The sequence below is a fragment of the Euwallacea fornicatus genome, chromosome 36 (assembly GCF_040115645.1).
Source record: "Euwallacea fornicatus isolate EFF26 chromosome 36, ASM4011564v1, whole genome shotgun sequence".
NCBI classification, from domain to species: domain Eukaryota; kingdom Metazoa; phylum Arthropoda; class Insecta; order Coleoptera; family Curculionidae; genus Euwallacea; species Euwallacea fornicatus.
In genome coordinates, this window is record NC_089576.1 from 276934 (window position 1) to 301940 (window position 25007).

The following is a 25007-nucleotide window of genomic DNA, read 5'->3' on the forward strand; positions in this document are numbered from 1 at the left end:
CAAAGTGCATCAATAACTTTTTATAAATACAATAAATAAACCACTTTATCCGTATTAAATAACTATACATATCACGCTTCATCATCAAAAATCTTCTTACTCCTGCCCAATCTCTGAATTTCATTGCTCGATGAATTTTCAGGACTTTCGCAAATATAACTGTATCGCACAGAACAGTCGGTTCCTTTGTAGGCGTAGGACCTAAGGGCTGGATTATAGGCCAGTTTTAAACACCTCCCTTGCCCTTGAATTGCCGCCGAAGGGTTTTCTTTATTGTCCTGCGACCCTGGCGCCAAAATGGGACGGGCACTATTGCTCCAAATCCACAGAAGACCTGGATTTAGGCCACCCACCCAAAAGTCTTTACCTGATAAGGAGAAGTTGCATTAGTTGTTTTTGAGATATTTTTTTAAGGAAACCTTTAAGAAAAGGGTCGTTTTGAATGTGAGTTATGATATCCTGATTTTCCTCGATTGTTTCCATTTCAGCCAGCACCGACCCCAGTTTCTTACAATGTTTGCTGGCCACTTTCCAGTCGTATTCCCGACCAGCAGAACTCGCAAATAAGTAGCAGTTTTGGCCCACTCTGCTAAAGTTTCCAGCGCACGGTTCTGATCACAATAACAATGAATTTTCTAATCAATTCGTTTTTAATTCAATCTTACCAATATCCACTCTGTTTCCAGCCATGACGTAGTAGAGCATTTCTTCCAGTCTGCGTAGCCGCTTCTCCATAAAATCTACTTTATAGACAAGTTTTTCAATTGCCCCTAATAAGTACAAATCCGTCTCTGATACTTGTCTTGGAGGGGGTTTGTTTGGGGAGTTTCCTGTTGTGACAATTTTAACGCTACTGATTTTGCTCTCTTTGCTAGGAGAGGCGTCTTTTCTGTTTTCGATCACGTATGAATGGTCTGATATTGGAATTTGCATTACTCTACTCTCTCTAAGAAATTATCCGAAATCGTTGTGAGAAGATATTTGAATTTAAAAAGCATGTACCTACCTATGGTTATTAGCTCCCAACGCCCACTCCTCCAACATCGGCCCCCAAACTCCTTCCTCTGTCCACACTGCAGGGTTGTTGCTTCTCTTCGCGTGACTACTGTTCGAAGGGTAAATAGCGTGACTGCCATTCTCGCAGAAAAACACGGTTAATACGACTAAAAGACTGTATTTATCCATGTCAAAACGTCGAAGATCTACTGAGCCGAAGCGGATATAGGTAAATATTTTCGCGAAGTTGAAGACACTCTCTCTTTTGTTTGGCTTTCGGACCGTAATTTTCGCTCAGATTTGAAGAATTACTATGAAACATTCCTCATACGCTTAGACATATGTAACTGTAAGACGTGTTTGAGTAACAGTTACATAACCGTAGACGATGATTTTTCTTTAGTATTTTAAATCTTGAAGCAATGAGCAAATAATCTCTCATCCACTTTAACCACATAACGGGAATTCCGGTGCCCGTGATATGTCGGGTCACGGAGAAAGTTTTTTAATATACGAGGCATCTTTGAAATGTGATATTACTATCGAAAACAGTATGAAACTTTCTATCAAATGAGAGCCTATAGACGAAAATTAGTCGGCTGGAGAGTTATTTTTTTGAGATTTGGAGTTAGAGCTTGTACACACCATTTGTACTAATACCATGTTGATAAAAATTGGGCCATCGATATACGTTTTCTTTATGTAGAAATCAGATTATAGAGTATTACTGACAATATGGTGGATGAATATTTAACCCAAGCTACTAACCCATTTTTCGTTATTAACCTAAACAAACCCGAAATTTGACAAAAAATTCAAATGCTCGTGCTTAACTCGTAAATTAATTACGTTGTAAACCTATTTCGTAAAAAGTTAAAAACTTCCTCGGTTTGACAAAGAAAATATTAGTATAGAAGAGGGGCTTTTCCAAGAAAACTATCCCCAACGGTGGTGATTTTTACGGAAAACATTTTCTTCTCTATCCATCAAGTATACTAACGGTATCACGTAACTTGCGTCATCGATGGCCTTCTAGTCCACACAATCATTTAGAGTCCAGAGAACAACGTTGTAAACTTAATCTTGCTAAAATCGACTATGTTTCTGTAGGTTGCCCACTATACATGTGACAACATAAGCAATGATATAAAAGGAGTGGATGCCGTGAATAACTACCGACATCCCACTAAAATCTATCTTGCTTTTGAACCGTAAAACAATAAGGAACAAAACTTAAAAAAAAAACAATTCCACTTCCAATTCTAGATCACTGAACCTACAATGTGTTGACGACGTATTTACCAAATGACTAGGTTTGTTTCGTGGAGACTATCTCGCACCATGAAGCTTTTTCACACCACAAACATTTCGATAAAGGAAATTTAAATAAAACGCCCATATTTTAAAACAATAACCTGTATTTTCAAGCCTTTTACATACAAACCTGTAATACAATCACACTTAAAGTGAACTTCAATTACTACAAAATATATCATAGACTCTATAAAAACAATCGAAGAAGAAAAAAGTCGCTTCTCCATTAACATGACAAAAATTAAACCCTTCCTACGATATCGGCAACTCACTGAACCGCTTCAAAGAGTCTAAATCCCTCAATAGCATCTCCACCGTCTGCCTCGATCTCGGATAATCTTTTTCCATCTCCAGATTCATTCCCTCCTCCAATGCCTCCAACTGTTTTTCAAAATCGTCCAATCTTTCCTCAACTAGTGATTCCGCATGGGCTATATGATTCAGCATGTTCAACCGGCAATCATCACTGTCAATGGCGGTTTCAGGACGGGGGATGATCGGCCCTGTCGTCATTGGCATATTAAGCATAGGCATGTCTTCTTTACCACCTTTCAGAATCATCATTAGCATTGAGTCGTTGGGGTTGTCGGATTTAAAATCTAAATCGTTTTTCTCTGACGAGTATTCGTTTTCTAGTAGTTTCGAAGGTTTGTTGTCTTCTACTTCGTTTTTAATATCAGATTTTTCGGGAAGTTTTCGTTTTTCCCAGAGTTTGGACCATAGGTAAAGTTTCGGGTGATTTTTGGCTCTAAAAAAAAGTTTTAAACGACGAGTACGCTGGGGACTTGGTCAACTTACTCTGCGATCTTTAGTTTCACGCCCAAGGTGTTTAGATATTCACGAAGTTCTAGAAGCCCTCCAGAGAGGTCGTGGCACTTTTTCAGTTTTTGGAAACGCTTTTCGAGTTGCTTGTCTTTACTGTGATAGGAGGCCACTGGTAGAACACCCTAAAACAGAAAATTTTGAAGTAGAAAAAACGAGACAACATTCAACTAAACTGATCTTTTCTTACTTACGAATTACCATGAAAAGGAAAAAGACAGGCGAAGTAAACAAGCCCATTCTTACCTGCTTTAACCAATCCTGATCGTGCAAAAACCTTGCAGCTCGCCTCTCTCGCAATGGATGTTGGCAGATATAACAAACATACTTTTCTGGCACATCACTCTCTTTCTGGATGTTGCTACAGTATGCGTGCTGCCAACAGAGACAAAGCTCGCACTGAATCATTAATCCATCTTCCTCGACGAAGCCACACGTGCAGTTGATAATCTCCTCTTGCTTCATACGCTCTAGTTTAATAATTTTGCCACCTTCGATAATGACGCCATCGAATTGGGTGACAGTAGGCGCTTGCGCCGTATCAAGTCCCGCTGGCGGTGGCGCTAAGTCGAAGGCGGACGGTATGGGAGAGATATCAACGTCTTTCGATGACGTCAACGGTTGACTAGCGACGTCCGACGTTAATGGCCCGAAGGAGACGTGTTGTGATGATTGAGGAGGTAGTTGGTGTGGTGATGGTGACGGTAGTTCAGCGAGTGTGGTTGAAAATGATGTTTGGTGCGTTGTTGCACCTTGAAATTTAACTTTTTAGGGTAATTTCTCGAGTGTGTAAGCATTGACAATAACAAAGAAAATGATTATATGCAATATTCCAGGGTTGTAAAATTATTTGACCTTGCCGTATATTTGACCGGCAAATTATCAGTCTATGAAATTTTATACTACAAAACTATCAACTCCCAATGTTAATTATACCACATATGTTATGCATTCTGTCATTATTGAAGGTTAATGTAGTAGTTATTATTTGTAATCTTGGAGATAATTCACAAATTGAACAATGACAACTTACGTTACATAAGTAATTGCGTAAGTTTGAAAAGCTTAAACTCACCTTTCAGGGCATCTGCAGTCTCTACTGCACTTTTCTTGCGTTTCGACGTTTTCTCTTCGCCACTTTCAGGAGTAGTTCGATTAGTGTGACGCACCGGGAGCAAAGTTTTGATTCCTAGAAAGGAAATTATAGGAAAATTTTCGAATTATTAATTTCTTAAATCTCGAGTATATTTGCTTTTGCTTGATAATTTCTCTAACTCTTTTTCCAGAACAGTTTTTTCACGCTCAATAAATAAACAAAGACTCGGCGTCAAATGAAGAGAATTACCTTGAGAGGATCTTGACGAAGATAAGCTCTTGATGTGGACATCATCCCGCATCGCTATGTCGTCACTCTTTCCTTGAAAATATTTTTAATTTAATATGTGGATATATATTTGACGGCAGTCCTGAAAACTACATCACGTAAAACTCTCAGGTCTGCTTAGTCGAGTTGTCGAAATAAATCAAAAATCAACTTTATAGTGACCTTATGTCAATTTCACTCTCTTTTTGTGTGCATTACTATAACCAAGATGTCTAAAATTTACATAAAGCTTGTAAATTGAGTTTCCTAGATAAATATAGATAAAATGATTTATTATATTTTAAATTTGACGTTCTGACTAAGTTAACTAATGATAATCAATGTAAAACAAAACAGCCTTACCTAATAAACAATTGACGTTTGGATCCATATTTTGTATTTGTGTTTTTTTCTGGAGTATCCCGTATTAAACCACACTAAATTCTACTACAACTAAACATTGGAATATCAAACTTACCTGAAGGCAAAGTCTGCAATTCTCCGCCAACATCCGCTGGTTTTTGATTTAACAACTTAATAATCTCCGAATCCCTCGTTTTCTTTTCGGGTTGAAGCAGAGGGCTCACCCTTTCAGTTTCCACTTGCGACGCCACTTTCGGAACTTTAGGGGTCACTAAAAAATCACAGTACCAGTTCATATTTTTAACTCCTTAATCAAGACTAAACTCACCAGAAGTTCTTTCGGATTTAATGGTAGTGGACTTGACAGCTCCTGGAGACCTATCTAGGCTTTCGCCCACAGTGCGAGCATAGGCTAAATCTGCGACGTTCGGTGTAGATTCCAAATATTTTGTGAATTCAGAATGGTAATGTTTTACGTGCATCAACGCGAGGTTTTCGCGTCTAAAAGTCTTGTCACAGCCATCAATTGGGCATTTATATGCATCATTTTCAAAGACGATTTTTAGACTTACGAGAGGTTGTTCAGGGGCTGAAAAATGTAATCATATAAATTGTATTATAGTATTGTCGTAAATGCAGGTTCTTCGAGTTGGAATAACATACAGAAAGGGCGAAAAGCCCCACGTAAATTTTCCTTTTTCTGTAAAAATATAACATTTACTTTTAATCAAATTCAATGCTACCTTCTTCAGGTTTAATTGAACAATCCTCTTCTTCGGGTTTAACTGAAGCATCCTCTACTAAATTTTCCTCAGTTAAGGGCAACTCAGCTTCTCCTATGATTGCAACTTCCTTGGAAACCTTCTGTTTTGGTTTTAGAAGTCGTCTTTTACTGCGGTATATGCTGAAACTGAACATGTCAAGAGTGGCTTCAATACCCGGATGCAACTCCAGGTAATTGCTCACTTCACGCCTTGATCTGAATCTCTTGCCATCGGGCCTAATGGAATAAAAATATCGCTGTAGAAATTAAAATATCAATCAGCACTTTACATGATATATATAACAGTTTTTTTTCTTGGAATGCAATGCATACAGATTAAACAGACTTATATGGGTAAATGTACCTAAATGGGAAAGATTGCAACAAATAAATTCTTACGCCACTATAACTGTATCCCATTTTCCAGAGGAATGTCCGTAAGTCCGTTTGGTCAAATGTTTAGTCCATCCTGAAGGTAGCCTGGGGTCAGGAACAATGGTTGATTTCCTTAAACCATCTGCTCCATCTAACGTTGATTCTATACCTTCAGGTTTGCCCCCTTTCCAGCTGTAAAAACCATTAAATAATTTTTTTTTTTGAAAATTATAAAAAAGAAAATAAAAATAAAAGATAAACGCCTCAGTAAAATATTTTAAAAAATATAAAAAAAACAACAAATTTTAGAAAATCGACAATAACAAAAATTGATCATTTTTAAAGATTTCTACATTTTTCGAAACGGTAAAACCAACTAAAAAATGGAATTTCACCAATCAAACTTACGTGGGGTACCACTCGTACATCGGCAACGAACCGTCCACAGGTACAGCATTGCTATCCGCCTCTGGCAAGCTCCAATCCTCCTGAGAAGTCTGAGACTCAGGAGATGGAGCTTCCTCCGTTATCACAGGCGCAGGAGTAGTTTTACGCCTCTTTTCCTCACTAGTCAGTCGCGCTCTTTTTGAAAACAAAGCTGCCACATTCAGCTTTCGCTTTTTATCTCGTCGCTCTTGTTTCGTGGTTTTAACTGGTTCGAAAAGCGGCGACGATTGAGGAGGCTTTGCCGTATTCAATTTGGACATTTTTCGACTTTTCAAGACTTTCGTAAAGCCGTCATCAAATAGTATCTCATAGGTATCTGAATGGAGTGTGTAAAGAATAGGTTAAACAAGGAAGTATGTCTCTAATAGAACTTGATAAAATTGCATTTTGCTTATCTCTAGGGGACACCTACTATCATTACCTTGATATATTTTTTGTTTATTCATTTTTAACTGATATGAATGTGCGATTATAGTTATCCAAAGCTTAAAATTAATTAATCGTAATTGTTGTGCCTCAGAGTTTAAAGCAGGTCAGATGAGCCACATAAATTAAAACTGAAAAACTTTAATGAAAATTTGCAACTAGAACCCAACAAATCTAGTAGTACTAAACATCTAGGTAACTACTGCCTAGGAAAAATCAAAGAAAATATTTTGAAGTCTCCTTTGAGGAAATATGGAAATGTAAGGAAGGTCAACTTCCAATTAACTCGCGAAGAAATTACGCAGTGCTGAGGATATTGGCTTCATGGCAGCACCAAAAGAGTTTTGAGTCATTCATCCATCCTGATTTCCGGGAAGCGGCCTTGACCGAGAATCAACTGAGACTACTACAGAAGATCATTCCAAATGTTATTGAGAATCTGCCTGAAAACAGACTTCAGGTGAGATTCCGAAATTTTTTTTGCCATTGCCCTGTATGCTTGTAGATTACTTAAACAAATGAGATCCCTCAAGGCCTACCCGCACCGCTAATGACTTTGGGTTTTGTAATGACATGAAGCTATCGAAAAACGCTGTTCACAAATTTGTAAGTTGCACCTGATCTTATAAATAGAGGGAAAGATAAGAAAAGTTTTTGGAATTGTTGGTAGTTGATGTTAGGTCTTTGAGGCAAGGTTTTTAATTAATAAATATGTTGCTTCAAATTCAAAAGGATGCATTTCTTACATATGGATAATTGTCTTAAGATCTCTGATTTCTTGTACTTGGCAGAGCAGTTATTAGGCTAAAAGAATTAAACAGAACATTTCTTATAGAGCTGGTGATATTTGCAAAGAACCTACACATATTAGGGAACAACCTCTAAGATGAGGTGAAGTTTAGATTTAGTGCACTGCAGTAGACCTCAGGTCGCAATGAAGGACTTATTAATTCTCTTCATTCATTATAATACCTCCAAACCATTTATTTGCCTTGACTGATAAAAATATTAGCTCACCATTTTTTAACTTCTTGGTTACAGTGGCTGGAAACTTCCTATTATCACACCATGTGGCCATACATCGATCCCCCACATCAAAAACCTCTGGAAGCTTCATGTGAAAAGGCCTCAATCTAGAGCTTGACATGGAGATCCATTCATCACATTTGTTTGATTTCTTTTCAAAATGTACCAGCACTTCATTCTCCTCATAATCAACCTCATTTATTTTGCAAAGATGCCAAATGTTGTTGTTATCAAGCACCTCGATTTTCGAGTTTATGTCAAAATGAATTGGAGAAATTACTGGGGTGGCATTTTGTGATCTTTGATGCTGATCAAATGAATCAGTAGGTTCATTCATAAAGTTGTTTAGGCTGTCTTCTGAAGTTATTTCTGGCTTTGTATCTATGTGAAATAATAGGTGTATTCTAGGACAAAAGTAATAGTCTTGTAAATAACAAACATACCAAATAAAAACTCATCTTGATCCATAACTGTCTCTTCTGTTTTCATAACTCTCTTAGATTCTTTAATGCCTTCATCTGGCTCATCTTTTACTTCACATTTTATCAAATCCTCCTCTATTAGAGAATTATTTGGAGAAACCTCTAATGAAGCCTCACTTGATACTACATTTGTACACCTCTTTTTTTCCTGATCTTTTTTGCCGCCTTCCTCTTTCTTTACCACAGCTTTAATGGCATCGAGCTTTGATTTATCCCATGGAAACACACTTGGTAAGACTCCATGTCTCAGCATATACTTTTTTCCTTTGAAGTTGCAAAAATCTGCTCTTAAGAAATGCCTTGAACATACGTATAAAAGCTTGGAAGTGATTTTTTCTTCAGGTATGTGGCAAAGGGAGAGCCACTTGGGGCGGACGTCTGTGTGAGAAGGTATTTTATGGTAGGTAACGCCGATGTGTTCCGGTTTGGTGGAATCTGAGGAGCAGCTTCGCACGCTGCATTTTCGGCCCATAATTGGAACAAGGAGGAAGGTTAGAAACAATAAAAATTCGGTCTGTATTCAAGGGATTTTCAGAAATATTCCTTCGTTTCCAACTTGGCTTTATTTGCTTTTGTTTTGCTTTTGTTATCAACAACTATTCTTCTCAATTCCGACGGCTTCCTGTCGTCCAAACAGGTTGGCGTTTGATAGACAGTGACTAATGACAAGGCAACGCAGCTGGGCATGTTCAGAATCCCACACTTAGCACGAGTCTTTTCACAAAACTAGAGTGAGTGCAAGTGATTCTGATTGGATTCCTTGGAAGATTTAGAGTGATAATTAATATAAACCTAACAAAGGCTAAGATGTTGCAAAGCTCAGAAGGAAACCCAACAAACAGATAAAAAGAAACGTCCGCGTCGATTATTTCACCGTACTTTTCTACTATTATCGAGGTGCACTAGAATAATAAGTTCTCTTACCGCAAAAATGTATTAATATTTTTATTATATATGAACGAGTTCGTTAGATTATTTAAACGTGAAAATCTAAAATGATTTGTTACTTGCTAGCTTTATAAACACGATTTTCCTAGTTTAAATGCAGGAAAGAGCCAAATTCAAACATACGTTTCATTTGAATATTTAGATGTATGTTAATATAAATTTCTTATAAGATTTCTTAGGCAATGGTCTTTCAGGTTTTTATGGAAAGTTTCTTAAGAAACGTTTTGAAAATAATTTTTTTGTTGGAGGTTGCATGAAATTGCGGATATGTGAAGAGGAGATTCAAAATAGAGACAAATTAATCGGCAGAATGAACTAAGCTTCCAAACAACTTAAACGAGAAATGTGCCTCGGTATCATCACCACGCAAATGGGGAATAGCGAACGTAGATGTATTCAGAATGGTAGATCTCATTTTGAACTTAATAAATACATTATTAATGATTTATTTATCATTCTCTGTAATCTTTTTTTTATCGATTAAGAAATTCCTGAATACTTCCTTCCTTTACATTTGAAAATAAAATATTATTTTACAGCATTAAGTATTGTTTAATGCGATTACACAGACCGTATTGGATATTATAAAAAGGCGAAGACCTCGAATATCTAGAAAACTGTCTTAAGGTGATGAATGGCTAGCATACATTTTGGCGAATACGCTTGGTAGGCACTTAAAAGTGTTAAAATTAATCACCCCAATTTTTAAAATGTTTCATAAGAAACTTTCCATAAGAGCTGAAAGTCCATTGCCTCAGGAAGTTTTAAAGAAATTTTAACAAACATACATGTAAGTGTTCGAATAAAACGTACGTTTGAATTTGACCCGTTTCTGTCCTACGAACTAGGAAAATCATATGTGTGAAATTCTAGAAAAGTAAGAAAGCCATTTTAGGTATTATTACTTATTATACATAATAATAATGATGGCTATCCGGCACATTTGCGTTTTTAGCAAATATCCTCATTTTTAATATCATTTTTAGTAGATAACGTTTTGGCGAATGCGCTGCTCGGGTATAAAAAAAGTTAATTTCTCTCATTTTTAAAGTATTTCTTAAGAATCTTTTCAGCACGACCGAAAGACTGTTGCCCAAGGAAGTTTTTAAGAAATTTGAATAAACCTTTACCTAAACGTTTAAATTAAATCCATGTTTGAATTTGACTCTTCGCTCAACGCTCAACAAAGCCATTTTAGATTTTGCCTTTTGAATGATTTAAACAATTGTCTATAGGCAATAAAAAAGTTTAGTACGTTTCCGTGATTAAAAGGCTCGGTGTTCTTCTACCCTCCAACAATTGTGAAAGAGCACGGTTAAATTAAAAAAAAATTAAAAACTGAATTATCAGGAAAACTGCAGCACTTGGTACGTAGGTGTGTTTGGTTAAATCGATTCAGAATCGCGTGATCTATCACCCCCTAAAATGATTATAAGTATCGACTTGCCGGACACCTTGTATATTCCAAAAAGATACTAGTTATGTACGTTTATCAAAATATGCGAAATTACCAAAAGTGTACAAGTTATAGGAGTTTTTCGCATACGTCAGATGTCGCGCGGTTAGATTCTGGGAATATCGTATCAGTGGCCCGTTAGATTTTATCAAATTTTAATCCGTGCGGTAAAGCAGTTTCAGTTTTACTCCACGTGTATGCACGGGGGGATGTTACGCGGTAACGTTTATGACGCATCGTCAAAAGCTGGGAGGGACACTTCCAGTTTTGAAAAAAGTCTGCAGGGCATCATACTACAGTATCGGACAAAATTAAATTGACTAGCAACTAATTACATTTTTTTTTTAAATTAAGTAAAAAATTTTAAAAATATTTAAACGATTTGCCCAAAATGGAAAGAATAAGAAAAAAAAATTAAATATTTTACAACATTGGCACATTTTATTAATATTCGGTCCAATCTCCGTTATTGTCCATAACGCTGCGACATCGTTTAGGCATGGCCTCCATTAAATTTCCTGTGGTTTGCGGACCAATCGCTTTCCAAGTTTTCACGATTTCCTGGAAAAGTTCTTCGCTATTGTTGAACTTTTTGGTTCGAATCTATCAGGCGTCGAACGTTCGTCCCCGTACATTCCAGCCATGTGACCCCATCAATGAGCGTTCCATTTACCCAAATATTGCCGCATAGTAAAATAAATAAATCGCAAACCGACAGATTAGCAATACGTCACTGCCTCGGGCCGACTGGCATAAACCGCAAAAAAATCGCGTGGAACATTAACAAAATACAATTTAAATTAATTTATTAAAATTCAATGCGAACAAGTCGCTTTCCATTTATAGACGACCAGTTGCGTTTATCCGCAAAACAAAACCGTCTGTGTGCGTGTTAATAGACGACACCCATCCAGAATTTAAAATTGCCCTGTTAAAAGAGAAATTACGCGATAATGAATTAAATTACGCTCGGTAACAAGGAAAAACGCCCAAGTGCGATAATAACGGCGTGCATCTTTCGGGAAGTGTATCGAAATAATACATTGAAAAGTGAAGTTTCTCGGGTAATACGCTGATAAGGGATTTAAGATAAGAGGCGCTTTTACTGATAACATCTGAGGACGTATACAGACCATCGTCAAATTAATTCCATATTATACGAGTTTAATAAACAATAGGCCCAACGTATACGTGCGGTATGATGCTTCACTACAGTAGTGCATGGTGACACTTGCGAGCATGTGAAGGTCTGAAGACACCAGTGGCGATCGTACATATTCAGCAAAACTGTGATTTATAGTGATTTTACTTCAAGGTGAGTTGCTGTAGCGATCACGCCCTAGATAAATACTTTCGTCGTCGTCATACGTATTCGTGACTGTCAGGTGTGCCTGATGAGGCCATTAAAAGAAAAGTTTTAAATTTGCTTTAAATTATATTGATCCCGAATACTGTCAGTAGCGAAGTGGTAATTGGTAGTTTAACAATAGGTCATGGTTGAGTCATGGTCTAATATTCGTCATGTACATCCGTGGAAAAGATTTGAACTGATTTGATGATTTAAGTGCAAAAAACGTTAATGTTATACAGTAAGTACCTTATAAGAACCCACTGACCGTTCCAAATTCTAATCCATCGAGATCTCCGAAGCAGGAAGAGATCGGGGCTGGTAAATTTCCTGAAAAATTCTCATTAAGCTAATCTGTCGAAAGTTGGCATAATTTCTCGAGAAATTCTACGACATCAATATCGCTTCAAATAACGAGCTGAAACTAATGTGAACTAGTCGGAGAAAAGGCAAAACGGTTCAATCTCTGTCGCTTTGATTGCACTTAAATTGATCATCGAAAATGGGTGTTGCAGGTCATCTTACTAAATTAGCTACATTAAGACATGAGGGTTTCCTTACTACTTTCCACTTCGCTGGCAGCTGTGCAAACTTTATTAAGGGCCGTTAGGAAAACCGTGGAAAAGCTGCCCGAAACACTCGAGGCAAGTTCGGTTTAATCGTTAATCCCCTTACTAAATTGTATATAGTAATTTGCAGATATTTTTTAATTATTCATAAACATGTGTTAATTGGAAGGACTTTATAAAGATTAAACAGGACTGGGCACTTCCAAGCAAGCAGAGGTAACAGATGTGTCAGATCACCTTACTAAATTTTGCTCCGTAAAGTCTGTACGTCTTCTTACCAATTCACTATTAATAACTTTATTGTTGAAGACTTATCGTTCTGATAACATTGTTGGATTCAGTAGAAGTGTTCTGAATCCGAGAGACGCTGAGGTCAATAGATCCTTCAGATCACCTTACTAAATTTTGCAAAGTTTTTGCGGGCCTCGTGGCTCCTTAAACTCGACCTGAAGTAATGTTCAGCAACTCATTGCAACGGTTTTTCCTGTTTGAAGTCGGACATCATTTTGCTAAATCTAATTTTTAGTCGTGTAAAAATTTTGACTTGAAGAAAAAACAGTGTTGGGAGCCTCCCTAAATGTTTCTAACCAACACCAATTGGTTGGGTTAATTCGGGTCAGAAAGGCCACCAGAGTCACCTCACTTAATGACTAAACATGGCAGGATTTCTTCACGAAAAACATCTCGAACACATTGAAACTTATTATTTAAGTGCACTTAATAGGGTTTTCAGATCATCCTTACTAAATCACTAATTCTAGTGAGGGTCGCAATCATGCTCACTCACCCTTGCGACTTGCAATGTTGCCAACTCCCACTTTTTGCGATGATTAGCAGAAATAAAATTTTATTCGTTACTGATTGTTATGGGATTTACACAATTTATTTAGGCGAAAATGGGGAAACTACTGTATTTAAGGTTGTAAATTGCTCATAAACGTTTCCAAGGCGTGGTTGAAGATATGTTAGTTTAATCGATTTGATTTCATAGAAAAAAAATGACGATGACGAAGCTGAACAACATAAAAATTACTGCAGTGGGCGATGGAGTTGTGGGAAAAACATGTTTGCTCACCACATATGTCACAGGAAATTTCCCAGAAGAATATGTCCCTACGGTGTAAGTATCAAAGAAAGCAGTCCTTCAGAAAGTTGAATTCTCTATTTATGGAACAATAATCAGAAAATTAGAATTCTCCATACACCTCTTAGTACTTAGCACATTAATGGACAATCTTATGGATTCTTATTTCGAATATTCGTTTTCTCCATACAAGGCTCCTTTTGCCGTTTTCGAAGGTGTTGTTAATAGGAGAATCCGACGATAAATTTCTTTTGTTATAATCTATTAGTTTTGTATGGAAAAAATCGTTTTGTTTTTATCCAGATTTGAGCATTACGGTCAAAACCTCAAAGTGGACGGAACAGACTACGACATAACCCTGTGGGATACTGCTGGTCAAGAAGATTACGAGAGACTTAGGCCCTTATCTTATCCCAATGTAAGCCACTCATACATCAGTCTTATCAACACTGAAACACGCAGTTCTTTTAGACAAATTGCTTCCTGGCTTGTTTTTGTGTGGATAAGAATATTGCCTCGTACGACAACATCTCCCTCAAATGGATCCCGGAAATTCGACATTTCTGCCCCCATATTCCAGTAGTGTTAGTTGGTAATCACACATCCAGAAACATTTTCTAGACTTGATAAATTTCCCGTTTCAGCTACTAAAACAGACTTGAGGAACGACCCCACAATTAGATGTTATTCCCCCGAAGACGGGAAAAGACTTAAAAAGAAAGTCAAGGCTCAGTGCTATAGAGAGTGCTCTGCCAAGTATAATACAGGGTTGAGTGAAGTTATTGAGGATGCAGTGAGGGTGGCCACCAACAGCAAAGTGAAACACACCAAGCCCTCCACTTGCGCGATATTATGAGGAATTTGCTGCAATAGGGAATTATTATTTTTATGCATTTATGTGCACTATGTACGTTTATGTTTATAATTGTACAGTATTAATGAGTTTGTCAAGTTCGAAGTTTTTTTATAAAGGCCAAGACATATGGTAAATTTTTAAGGTTTTTTTTAACCTTAGCTCGACCACAAAAATGAATTCTGATTCAGCGTTTTCAGTTTTTTTTAGAATGTTAACAATATTTATCATAAATTATTGTAAACCCGCTTCCTGTTACACAAACTTAAAATTTCCAATACGAAAATACTTTGTTCTGTCTAAAAATTTAGTTAACCTTCGGCAACCCAAAAAAAAACGCTTCGGTACCGTTTAACCCGAAATTTTCAGATCGCCTTTATCCGCACATCCTGAAAGTGATTAAGAATGAGTGAAAACGATAACTTTACTCATTGAGTTCTCAGTTCACGTAAGTATTAGCAGCACTTTTTCTCGTGTTAATTTTAAAAACCTTTAAGTTCAGAGTACGAGTACTTAAACATCCGTATGTACAAACAAGCCTTTTGCTTTGATAAGATAAATAAAATTAATAACTGCAACGAATTATTCAAATATCAGGGGTTAAAATTACGCATTCTACATCTGAATGAGGAGGTAATTGGTGAAGCAAATGATGTAATATGTTTAGTAAACTTGGGGAATAAAAAATTAAATGTGCATAGTGAAAATCACCACTGGTGGGAGGAGTTTTGTAAGGAAAACTTCCATTTCGTGTATTTTTGCCAAAAGTAATTTTTCCGTGAAATATATTGCGTATTTTTTTCATCTTAACATGTCCTTTGATTTAATGTACCTGCTATGTACGGTATAAAAAGATGCGTAGTGGATCAATTTTTTAGGATTACGGTTTCCACGGGACACGATGGGTATCATACTGCTATTCCAGACTTTTATTCGTAATAATTCTTCGTTGTTGCAAAAATCGTTAGCAATTCCACAATGAACAGATTCTGACGATTTTTTTGCCCGTGTGTCTTTCCCACTCTACAATTAACGCGAAATATACCAGGCATATTCTATTGAAAGGGATTCAGAACACTGGAAGACGTAATCAAATTCCTTTATTAGTTTTATAATTGAGAGGCTCAAAAAGGCAATGACTCATTTGAATCGACACGCTGTTTATAAACCGCTGGTTTTAAGATTGATTAGTACAAACAAATCGACACGTGGTTTTATGAAAATGTGTCGCTTTGTCGTCATACGGAAGCTACGCTAATATGTAAAAAATAATACATTGAATAAATCGTTATAAAATGTTAATATTATAATTCACACTTCCCAACTATACTTGGATCGTTTCTTGATAATTTGGTGGAGGAGTGCTTCTTGATAATTTGGTGGAGGAGTGCTTCTTGATAATTTGGTGGAAGAGTGTTTCTTGATAATTTGGTGGAGGAGAGTTTCTTGCAGGAGCGCTGCAAAATAATTATGATTATTATTTATAAAAGAATTAAGTTTATTCAATCACATATATTATTCAAGCCTCGGAGTTGTTAAGTTTTAAAAGACTGAGGTACAATGGTAAGGTTCATAGCGGCCCATTGTTAATATTAACGATGAACGTGACGGATTCAATGCCGTATAAATTTTTAATTAGTATTGTTCTTCGAAATCTTTCAGGAAAACCTTTTACCGTTTTTTTGAAGAATTTCTCTTCGAAGTAGGAAATATGAATTGACCAATAACAAACTGTATCACGTCTTTGCTTTTTGAAATTTTGCACCTCAAAATTGGTATTCGTGCAACTCCTCGATGCGCCTGGTGTTCCATCGCATTCGGCTCTGTACAATGCTGCACCAGTCAACGTTTTTATTTGCAGAAGGTTAAAAAAGAACTTCTATGATCGCTACAATGAACGCAGCGCAATTAATGCTGCTCTTATCTGTAGACACAAATGTAAACCTGTTAATTATTTATTCTTTCTACGAGATAATAGGTGTTTTCTTCGTCATTTGAGTGCACTAACCCGCAGGCCTCTTTTCTAAAGAAGGTCTAAGTAATCAACGCTTGTAGCACGCTGCAAAATGAACATAACATTTTACTGAATATTAACTCTGGAGTATTTGGTATCTGGTTCTATTAAGATTAAGATCAGTCTGAAATTGGGGAAAAGATATATTGTAAGGGAAAAAAATTCGCAAGCACCCGACCCCGTATCTGAATATTCGTGTGAAATATGGGAAACGTCAATTGATCATTGTGCGTAGGCTAATGAAGACGAAATTGAAGGCTGTAAGCACATCATAGAAGACGAATAATCACTAAATCTCTCTTGTCGACGATAAACAGGACTCATAACCGAAAAAAGAGAAATAGTAGAATGACTCTGAGTGCCCAAAATCGTTTTAAATTTTGGAAGTGTGATTTCGTGCCTTAAAAGGTGATCATTAAATTGAACATAGTGTCCTGTTCAATTGGCAAAATCAGCATGTTAATTCATAACTTAATATTAAAAGAAAATATCCTAAGCACAATTCACAACGTTTCTATCGTGATTATTATTAACATTTAATGATTTGCCGACAGACTTTCAAAATATTCGTAGTTTAAATGTTAAGCAAAACATTCTGTATCATTAATTAGCTTTTTTTCATATCCTAAGAGCTACAGTGACATTTTTCACTCGCTAATTCTCTTTGAAAATGACGTCAGCATTAAAAATGTAAACTTAACCACTTGGCCGAAAGCGTCACTATAAAAAGGCTTAAATGGAAATGTCCAATTTGGGATCATTAGGAAATTGCATGTTTTTTTTTTATGGAAACAGCTTAAGAATCTAAATGCAGGGTATCCCATTGAAATAAGAGATGTAAGCGAACCCTTTCCTTTTGCTTGATTTTGCCTAATATTGATTGCTACTGTACAGAAAGTTGAAAGCTATAGTGATCCCATTAGTCCTTGATGCAGAAGTAGCAATTTTCTCCAGGGCATAATGCTAATTGCTCAAGTTAAAGAGCATACTAAAAACGGTAGAATATCTATGGATTTCCATCTACACTTTAAAACATAAATAGTATAACGCCTACGAATTTTTCATTAAAATACCCATTACGAATACGAAATCGTGTTGTAATATAAGATGTAGCTTTATACACATACATAAATTTGCCATTTATAAACGGGGAAGCGCCAATTACATTCGAGGTATTGAATTTATGATTATTTTTCTGCACTCATCTTCCATATGGTATGGGTTGCCTTACATCCATATGTACGCCCGTTACTTTAATGGACAGTCCGTTATTTCAGGCTGTCGATTATATTAATTTTTGTCCTGGTTCCTCAGTGTGTAGCAAAAATATGAATTTTCGAATTCGACAATTTTCGGACTCGTGCGAGTTCTAGAGAATCCGAATTGTAACACAGCTAATCAACTCTAGCACTTTTCTCTGGTTGCCCCACACGATTACCGCAATACACTTTCCGGGTCGGGAGCTGCCTTGACTCTTCCTCCTGTTCCCACTTATCGTGAAATACTTTAAGTAATTTGCCTTCTCAGGGATTATTCATGAAAATTTCCCGACTGAAAATTACCTTTTTCTATTAGCCAAGCCCATTCCAATCAGAAAAGAGTGCAAGGTGTCTGCGAAATGTGTACGTCACGGTCACAAATCTCGAAAGAAGTGTGGATTGTTGTTTATGTTTACTGCTGGCGGTACCATTAAGTAGTTCGAAATCGGTGGGCAAATCTTCCGGAGAAGATCCGCTTCCTCCGTCCGAAGAACGCACTTTTCGCTGTCGCACCTCGGCTCCGTTTTCGGTTTTCGTGAATCAGGAAGAAGTGCTATTTGACACTCGACTAAACAGGTAAGCTGAGCCATTACAAGAAATATTTCTGATCCTTGCCGGATTTGCCTAGAGCCTCTCCGTTGATAAAAAGGGCCTGAAGGTCTGGAAAAAATTTACATTTAACGTGGCCGCACGTGTCCGATCTGCGAACGGGTTGCTTCGGCTTTGCGGTTAGAAATGTGCAATAAACCGTGATCTTTCGCAAAGATTATGATCAATAAAACGTGACCTTTTGTTTAGGAAAGGGGTAGGCTCCTTAAACGTTTATCAGCTAAAAATTAATAATAAGTTAACGATTTGTTGCCTAATATCTTGCTAAAAAGGCGAACACAGTTGCGCCTATAAAGATTCTTTTCCTTACTCGTATCGCTTAGTCGACATTTTAGGTGCGCTAAATAGTGCGTAAAGCTGCCTTTATGGTACACGTGTGGTTATCAGGAAAGCGATGTTAGAGCCTCCATTTCCCGCACGTCCTCGTGCGTTAATAAGTCAGAAATGAAAGAAAATCATTGTGTAATACTCGTGCGTGAGTGCTTCCCAAGTCCTCATGCTCAATATCCCATTCCCGATCTATCACGTGAGTCCATTGGGAGGTGTTCGAAATCGACTTCATACATTTTTGCATAACGAAATATTCTCGATCGTGTAATAAAAGTGCAAAGGACGAGTCGATTAGAGAAACGGCGGTACTAAATTCCAACAAAGCAGGGGAAGGAAAAGCAAATAATTGTGACAATAAAATTAATGTAGGTATTTATTTGCGGCCTTGTAACCACGATCAGATTCCTCACAATTACTACACTGTAAGAGGTGAAAAACTAGTCCTGTATGGCGGATTTCCACTAATTTGAATAATTACCCATTTACGTGGCTATTTTATTATTACTAATCAATCAGTTATATCGATAGGTAATTAATTAAGGTTCGCAACAGCTCGTACAGCTGCAGAAGTATCGTCGGACACAGTACAATCTTGTTGTCTTAACAGCTCCGCTTAAGGCTGGATTTGTGCGGAGCAAAATGGCACAGGGCCCCTCCGACGCGTCATTCCACCCTTCGCGCGCCGAATAAATCCGGCATGACACAAACTGAGAGGAACTTTATGCACATTATCAGAATTTCTGACGCATAAAATTAATTAGCGTTTAATTAATGAGAGGCAAAACGAATTCTGATTAATCCACCTGATGTAGTAGGAAGTGGCAATGTTTCCATCCACTGAATGTCCGTATAGCAACCTTTTCAGTCAGGCTGCTGATTAAAACTTTGATATCGATATTAAAACCTTGAGATAACACAGACGAAATATCTAAAACGCGCTCGGTCACCGCGATATCATTATTCAATTCTGTAAAATTTACAAGAGTTTGTTAATGTAAATGTTCAGGACTTTTCAGTGGCGAAGGCGCCACTTTCGGATTTTTTCAAAAATTTCGAATTTTCAAACAGTTTTCAGAACTTCCGGCTAGCTTGAACTGACCTGAACCATATAACAGTGAACTTGGAGATTCTTCGAAACTGCAAATGCATTTTCCACTCTTTTACGTTACGATTCAAGTGTGATGCGCGGCATGGTCTTTTGGTGACAGGTTAATGTGAGGTTTACCTCGGGCACTCTCCCCATTGCCTTGTTGAGCCCAAACTGTACCGACCCACCGAACACCTCGTATTTCTCTTTCCTTTCACTAGGAACAGCCATAAAATATTTTTTCCAATAAAGTTGATTAATGTAAATTGTGAGACTCTTCGAAAGTCCGGTACATTCCATTTGATTTATTTTATTTTTCTGTCTAATTCGCTCCCAAATTGAGAATAATTTTGGACGCTCCAATATAATAAATTTTAACAATTTATTATCTTCATTTCGAAGCTTGACATAATTAATACGTTAAACGGACATCTGCCGCTTTTTAAAGAAATATCTTCAGTCGGATTGCCAAATCGCTCATAATTGCTATATAATTATCTGTCGATAGAAAATCTTCTTAATATTTTCTACTTAGGCATCAAACCGTATACGTTTCGGAGAAGAGAAAGCTTCCTGTAAATTATAAATCATCCCGCACGATCCCACATGCAATAAATTTCAGGATCTAACACGCATCCTGGTCATTGTCAACGGAATCATCATTCTTTCAGATTGAACCGAAATGGAAAATCTACTATTTTACATCTTGTGCTGCATCGTGCTGGTGGCGAGCAGCCACGACTTACACCTGAAAGCTCCGGGATTTTTTTCCGGAAAAGGCCATAGATACCTAACACTGCCTCACGGCCCTGGGAACGTAGCCATAGGGCCGCACTCTCACATTGCCGGAGGCTTGGACCTGGACGTCCCGAAATTTTCGTTCCAGTCTTTGCACGATCCGCAGTACATTCAACACGAGATGAAGAAGCTGACTCCGATTAGTGCGGATGATCTTATTGAGGAAGAATGGAAAGCTTTCAAGGTACGAACGTAAAAATAATTGGTGCGTTATGCAGAGTGTCCCGTGTGGTAATCTGGAACGCCTTAATTGGTTAGGGGGCGTCCCGAATTGCGACTGTCCAGTTCGCGGAACGTTCAAGCACTTATCGGCACTTGGCTTGAAGAGAGGGTACAAAGGTTTTCAATCACGTGTGAGTTGAGCAGTATACGCTAAGCTATGGGTCCAGATTTTTACTTCAAATACGTTTATTCGCAAGTCTGAATCCCGCTAGTTAGAGCGGACTGCAGCGGGGCAACTAAAAATTGAGCACGTCGATTGCCTAGTGCTTGAATTATAATTAATAAATCGACATTCACCATTTTGTCGAGATTGTGCTCCGTGTCTTTGCTGCGAGCTGGGGACTTGATATTGCCGACTCTACGTTTTAATGCTTGTTTGCACGTTAATCTCGCCAATGTCGAAAATCTCGACCGCGACGGAAAATAAACGTTTTTTCCTTGCAGTTATGAATACTGAATAGTGCGACATTATTTATGCAGAATAATAAACACATATTTGGCTTCTTAATCATCGGATAACAAAAAGTAAAAGTTGCATAACACCGAAAGGTTAAAAATATCTGATAAACTTGACCTTAAAAATTCCTTAAAATTTATCCATTGGTACCCATCGTACCCATAATTTTGATGACGAAACCTTTGCTTAATCTCTTTCAAAAAACTCTTTCAAGACCGAATTTGAAATCCGGTTTTTCGATCCTCGATTGAAATTACCGACGACCTTTACGATTTTTCAAACAAATCTTTTAATTTTACAGATGACATACAATAAACTCTATCCCTCCCCAGAGGTCGAATCCTTTCGAAGAGAGGTTTTCATTGAAAATCGAGCCAAAATTGCCCGATTTAATCAAGAATACAGCCAAGGCAAACGCAACTACGTGCAACAACTCAATCCTTACGGCGACCTGCTCCATCACGAGTTCACCCAACTGCTCAACGGTTTTAACAGGAGTACCACCCCCCGAACCGGAGTTCCTAATCCCACTACATTCATCCCTAGTGCCAATGTGGTTCTTCCTACTAGCGTAGATTGGAGGCAAATAGGGGCTGTAACCCCGGTGGTGTCACAGGGCACATGCGCCAGCTGCTGGGCTTTCGCTGCGGTAAGTCCTGCGCATTGACCCAAAAACGGTGGAATAACTTTGGAGCGAGTCATTGCAAGGTGTTCAATCTATTCTTCCGTCAGCCTTGGGCCCGCCATTGTATTAATCAAAAACAATAGGAAGCGACTTTGATTGAGTGTGAAAGAGAGAATGTACAAAATGATGATGGAGATAAACTAAACAATATTAGCGCAGCTTCTTTAAAGTCGTTGAAAATGCGGACAAGGAGATTGTTGTACAATAAGGTGTTGTTTCGAGCTGTTGCATAACATGGGCTTTTTCTTGTTTTCAGGCCGGTGCCCTGGAGGGACACTGGTTCAGGAAAAGCGGTCAGTTGGTAGATGTAAGCGAACAAAACCTAATAGACTGCTCCAAATCTTATGGAAATGATGGATGCATGGGAGGACTAGTAGACCCAGCTTTTCAGTATGTTAGGGCCAATGGAGGGGTTGACGGAGAAGAGGTGTACCCCTATGAAGGGACCGATAATCAGCAATGCCGATTCAGGCCTGAAAATGTCGTGGTTCAATGCACTGGTAAAGTGACCGATTCTCATTACCTTAATTGAAACGTCAAGCATGCGGCACTTATAAATGATTAACATGCTGGACCTCGTGCAGCTGTAACTGAGACCGGAGAATAAATTAGTAGTTTAATGGATTTAATCAGTTTTCACGACTGCGAACTTTACTTAGTTTATTAATCTGGTCAATGTTAAAGCTGTTGACAGTGTTATATTGTATTAATTAATAATTTTAATTATGTATATATCATGTCCATAAGTCAATGTAATCTTCCAGCCAAAATTGCATTCTTGTGTAGCTTTCAATGTTGTTGAAAAATGACTCGGTTGTGTAAGACCTTGGGCTTCACAAGAGACGTGATTTTGCAAAGTTTTTGAGCGATAAACAGATCGTAAAGCCGAAACAACTTCCATTAATCCATTCGATGCGGTTAAATGTTGGAGGTCGTTGATACTGTCCGCACAACCACATGTGGATGGGTGTGGTTTTGTTCAAATTCAAGTTCGAATTTCTATGGTTGGATAGTCTTAGCTCCGCAAAAGCGTGAAAATGCCTTTAAATATTTTTACTGATGACCTGAAAGGCGCTTCAAAGCTTCCGCAAAGAAACTTAAAAAAAGTCATCGCGGCAATGCTGCTTCAAGCAATTTAGAGTTTTGTCCGTGTGCGTCACGTAAGAAGCCATGTTAGTTATGTGACAAATACACAGCGCTGCGTTGCCATTTTCTCAGCTACTCGCAAATTGATTTGGCGAAACTTCGAGCAATTATCTATCTCGACTGCCGCCCACTTAATGTATCGAGGAAGCTAAAAGGCACTTTGGTATAGCATTCAACAGCGAAGAACGGTACGGATGGGTCCGGTGGTCAAAACCAGAAATCTTTTGCGTCATTACTGTGAAGATTTATTACTATAAGCGACAACCAGGAAAAACCGAGTTATTGATGCAGGGAGTTACAACAACTTGATCCACGATCCATAAATTATACCCATTGATATTTTATAAATAAATTATTGCATCACGCCAAACCCCTGGAGCTATTATTAGGTATCTCGAAAGTGTCCACCTACGCGCTAATAAATCACAATTACCGCAAAGTTGTTTTTTGTAGATTTGATTTTAGATTTTAAAAATTCAGATAAATAGAACCGATTTTGTTGTAGCGAAAAATATGCTTAAATTGACGACAAAAAGTGCCTACTCCATATTCAGCCGCTTAAGCGCAAAATCGGTTAGATTCAAATCAGACCCGGTTTTACCAGCAGCCAATGATGACCTCACGGCGATTTTTTCAGTAAATTCGGCGACTAATTCGCAATATCCTTGATGACAACGATTGTCTTCTTGGATAGTACTTTGAATATACAAGTACCAGCTCGAAGAGACCCGCATTGTTTCGAACAATACACTTTTTACTGACGAATTTGGTTCATATAAAAAAAATATATAGCGAATGGTCTTGGTGTGTGGGGGGAGTATAATTGGCATTTTTTCATAATTACCCCGATTAATAAATAAACACATTTTTCCCGATTTCACTTAACGAGACAAAAACAAACTTAAACTAATTGGTATTCACATTAACTAAATAGTATATCCTTCGCCGACAAATACGTTGGACAATAGATTCAATCTTGTTGTACAATTTCATCAGCACTCTACCAAAAAACATCACAATTATCTTTCCAGGATACGTGGACATAGCCGAAGGCGACGAAAAGGGAATAGAAATAGCATTGGCTACCTTAGGCCCAGTGGCCGCAGCCATAGACGCTAGCAAAGATGGCTTCCAGTTCTACTCAGATGGAGTTTATTACGAGCCGGACTGCGGTAAAACCCAAGACGAAATGAACCATGCGGTATTGGTGGTGGGCTATGGCGAAGAGCCCAATGGGCAGAAATACTGGTTGGTCAAGAACTCGTATGGAGTTCAGTGGGGCTTGGGAGGGTACGTGAAAATGGCGAAAGACGCCAATAACCATTGCGGAATTGCCAATCAGGCCAACTATCCTTTGGTCTAGTAGGTTAATTTTTGTAAATTAGTTCCTTTGTTATTACTAGAATAGTCAAGAATTTGGTCTGCCGTAAAAGTAAGATTTTAAAGTGCCACTTAAGTAATAACTTTTTATAAGAATGAATATGTAGGCAGAGTTTTGAATTGATGCGGTCTGCCCTTTTTAAAAGATGTGAGTACGTCTACGTGTCTGCTAAGTTGAACAGAGACCAAGCAATTACTGCCAAAATAATTTCTTTTTTGTAATATAATTCCTGACGAGTCTATGTTGCTTTTCAATGCGTTTTCCGTTCATTAATAGCCTTAATTATAATCACATGTTCTGCGTTGACTGGCGCCGGAATAACTTTTTTTCTTCTTCAGTGCTGCACATTGCAGCTTTCCTCGACCGCCAATCTAACAGAGGTTA

At 37.8% G+C, this 25007-nt stretch overlaps 4 protein-coding genes across 7 annotated transcripts; 2 read left to right on the forward strand and 2 right to left on the reverse strand.

The window, feature by feature from the left end:
• Positions 1–4: 4 nt before the first annotated feature.
• On the reverse strand, positions 5–1455 carry LOC136349195 (uncharacterized). Its single transcript, XM_066300586.1, has 4 exons — positions 1007–1455; positions 666–946; positions 420–611; positions 5–367 (listed from the first exon to the last, which is right to left on the reverse strand). The coding sequence occupies exons 1-4, from the start codon at positions 1183–1185 to the stop codon at positions 72–74; spliced, it is 948 nt and encodes a 315-aa protein (XP_066156683.1). The 5' UTR covers positions 1186–1455; the 3' UTR covers positions 5–71.
• A 941-nt stretch (positions 1456–2396) lies between these two features.
• Positions 2397–9024, reverse strand: MBD-R2. The gene is made up of 12 exons (XM_066300578.1): positions 8339–9024; positions 7887–8276; positions 6405–6759; positions 6021–6188; positions 5602–5858; positions 5187–5447; positions 4974–5129; positions 4478–4549; positions 4208–4321; positions 3379–3884; positions 3109–3257; positions 2397–3058 (listed from the first exon to the last, which is right to left on the reverse strand). Exons 1-12 carry the CDS (start codon positions 8847–8849, stop codon positions 2563–2565), a joined length of 3435 nt encoding a protein of 1144 aa, XP_066156675.1. The 5' UTR covers positions 8850–9024; the 3' UTR covers positions 2397–2562.
• A 2608-nt stretch (positions 9025–11632) lies between these two features.
• Positions 11633–14772, forward strand: LOC136349056 (ras-like GTP-binding protein RhoL). Of its 3 annotated transcripts, XM_066300342.1 has the most exons (7): positions 11633–12096; positions 12645–12773; positions 12829–12914; positions 13690–13818; positions 14086–14200; positions 14254–14374; positions 14427–14772. In XM_066300342.1, the coding sequence occupies exons 4-7, from the start codon at positions 13697–13699 to the stop codon at positions 14636–14638; spliced, it is 570 nt and encodes a 189-aa protein (XP_066156439.1). In that variant the 5' UTR covers positions 11633–12096; positions 12645–12773; positions 12829–12914; positions 13690–13696; the 3' UTR covers positions 14639–14772. The 3 variants fall into 3 exon arrangements, with proteins under 3 accessions (XP_066156439.1, XP_066156440.1, XP_066156438.1); XM_066300343.1 differs by lacking the exons at positions 12645–12773; positions 12829–12914 and having other exon boundaries at positions 11633–12168; XM_066300341.1 differs by lacking the exons at positions 12645–12773; positions 12829–12914 and having other exon boundaries at positions 11634–12096.
• A 3486-nt stretch (positions 14773–18258) lies between these two features.
• On the forward strand, positions 18259–24862 carry LOC136349049 (procathepsin L-like). 2 transcript variants are annotated; one of them, XM_066300330.1, is made up of 5 exons: positions 18259–18484; positions 20606–20916; positions 21713–22060; positions 22353–22596; positions 24274–24862. In XM_066300330.1, the coding sequence occupies exons 2-5, from the start codon at positions 20617–20619 to the stop codon at positions 24603–24605; spliced, it is 1224 nt and encodes a 407-aa protein (XP_066156427.1). In that variant the 5' UTR covers positions 18259–18484; positions 20606–20616; the 3' UTR covers positions 24606–24862. The 2 variants fall into 2 exon arrangements, with proteins under 2 accessions (XP_066156427.1, XP_066156428.1); XM_066300331.1 differs by lacking the exon at positions 18259–18484 and having other exon boundaries at positions 20587–20916.
• Positions 24863–25007: the final 145 nt, after the last annotated feature.

What these genes read in the sequence shown, in the direction of transcription:
- LOC136349056 (XM_066300343.1), top strand. Translation starts at nt 13,697, where the DNA reads ATGACGATGACGAAGCTGAACAACATAAAAATTACTGCAGTGGGCGAT. An exon ending in GAAGAATATGTCCCTACGGT is followed by an intron (nt 13,819 to 14,085) that starts GTAAGTATCAAA and finishes GTTTTTATCCAG; the next exon opens with ATTTGAGCATTACGGTCAAA. An exon ending in GGCCCTTATCTTATCCCAAT is followed by an intron (nt 14,201 to 14,253) that starts GTAAGCCACTCA and finishes CAGTTCTTTTAG; the next exon opens with ACAAATTGCTTCCTGGCTTG.
- LOC136349049 (XM_066300330.1), top strand. Translation starts at nt 20,617, where the DNA reads ATGGAAAATCTACTATTTTACATCTTGTGCTGCATCGTGCTGGTGGCG. An exon ending in AAGAATGGAAAGCTTTCAAG is followed by an intron (nt 20,917 to 21,712) that starts GTACGAACGTAA and finishes TTAATTTTACAG; the next exon opens with ATGACATACAATAAACTCTA. An exon ending in GCTGCTGGGCTTTCGCTGCG is followed by an intron (nt 22,061 to 22,352) that starts GTAAGTCCTGCG and finishes TCTTGTTTTCAG; the next exon opens with GCCGGTGCCCTGGAGGGACA.
- MBD-R2 (XM_066300578.1), bottom strand. Translation starts at nt 8,849, where the DNA reads ATGGGCCGAAAATGCAGCGTGCGAAGCTGCTCCTCAGATTCCACCAAA. An exon ending in TTCAATTAAACCTGAAGAAG is followed by an intron (nt 5,448 to 5,601) that starts GTAGCATTGAAT and finishes TACATTTTTCAG; the next exon opens with CCCCTGAACAACCTCTCGTA. An exon ending in TAAATCCGAAAGAACTTCTG is followed by an intron (nt 5,130 to 5,186) that starts GTGAGTTTAGTC and finishes GTGATTTTTTAG; the next exon opens with TGACCCCTAAAGTTCCGAAA.
- LOC136349195 (XM_066300586.1), bottom strand. Translation starts at nt 1,185, where the DNA reads ATGGATAAATACAGTCTTTTAGTCGTATTAACCGTGTTTTTCTGCGAG. An exon ending in TGGAAACAGAGTGGATATTG is followed by an intron (nt 612 to 665) that starts GTAAGATTGAAT and finishes TATTGTGATCAG; the next exon opens with AACCGTGCGCTGGAAACTTT. An exon ending in AAACGACCCTTTTCTTAAAG is followed by an intron (nt 368 to 419) that starts GTTTCCTTAAAA and finishes TCTCCTTATCAG; the next exon opens with GTAAAGACTTTTGGGTGGGT.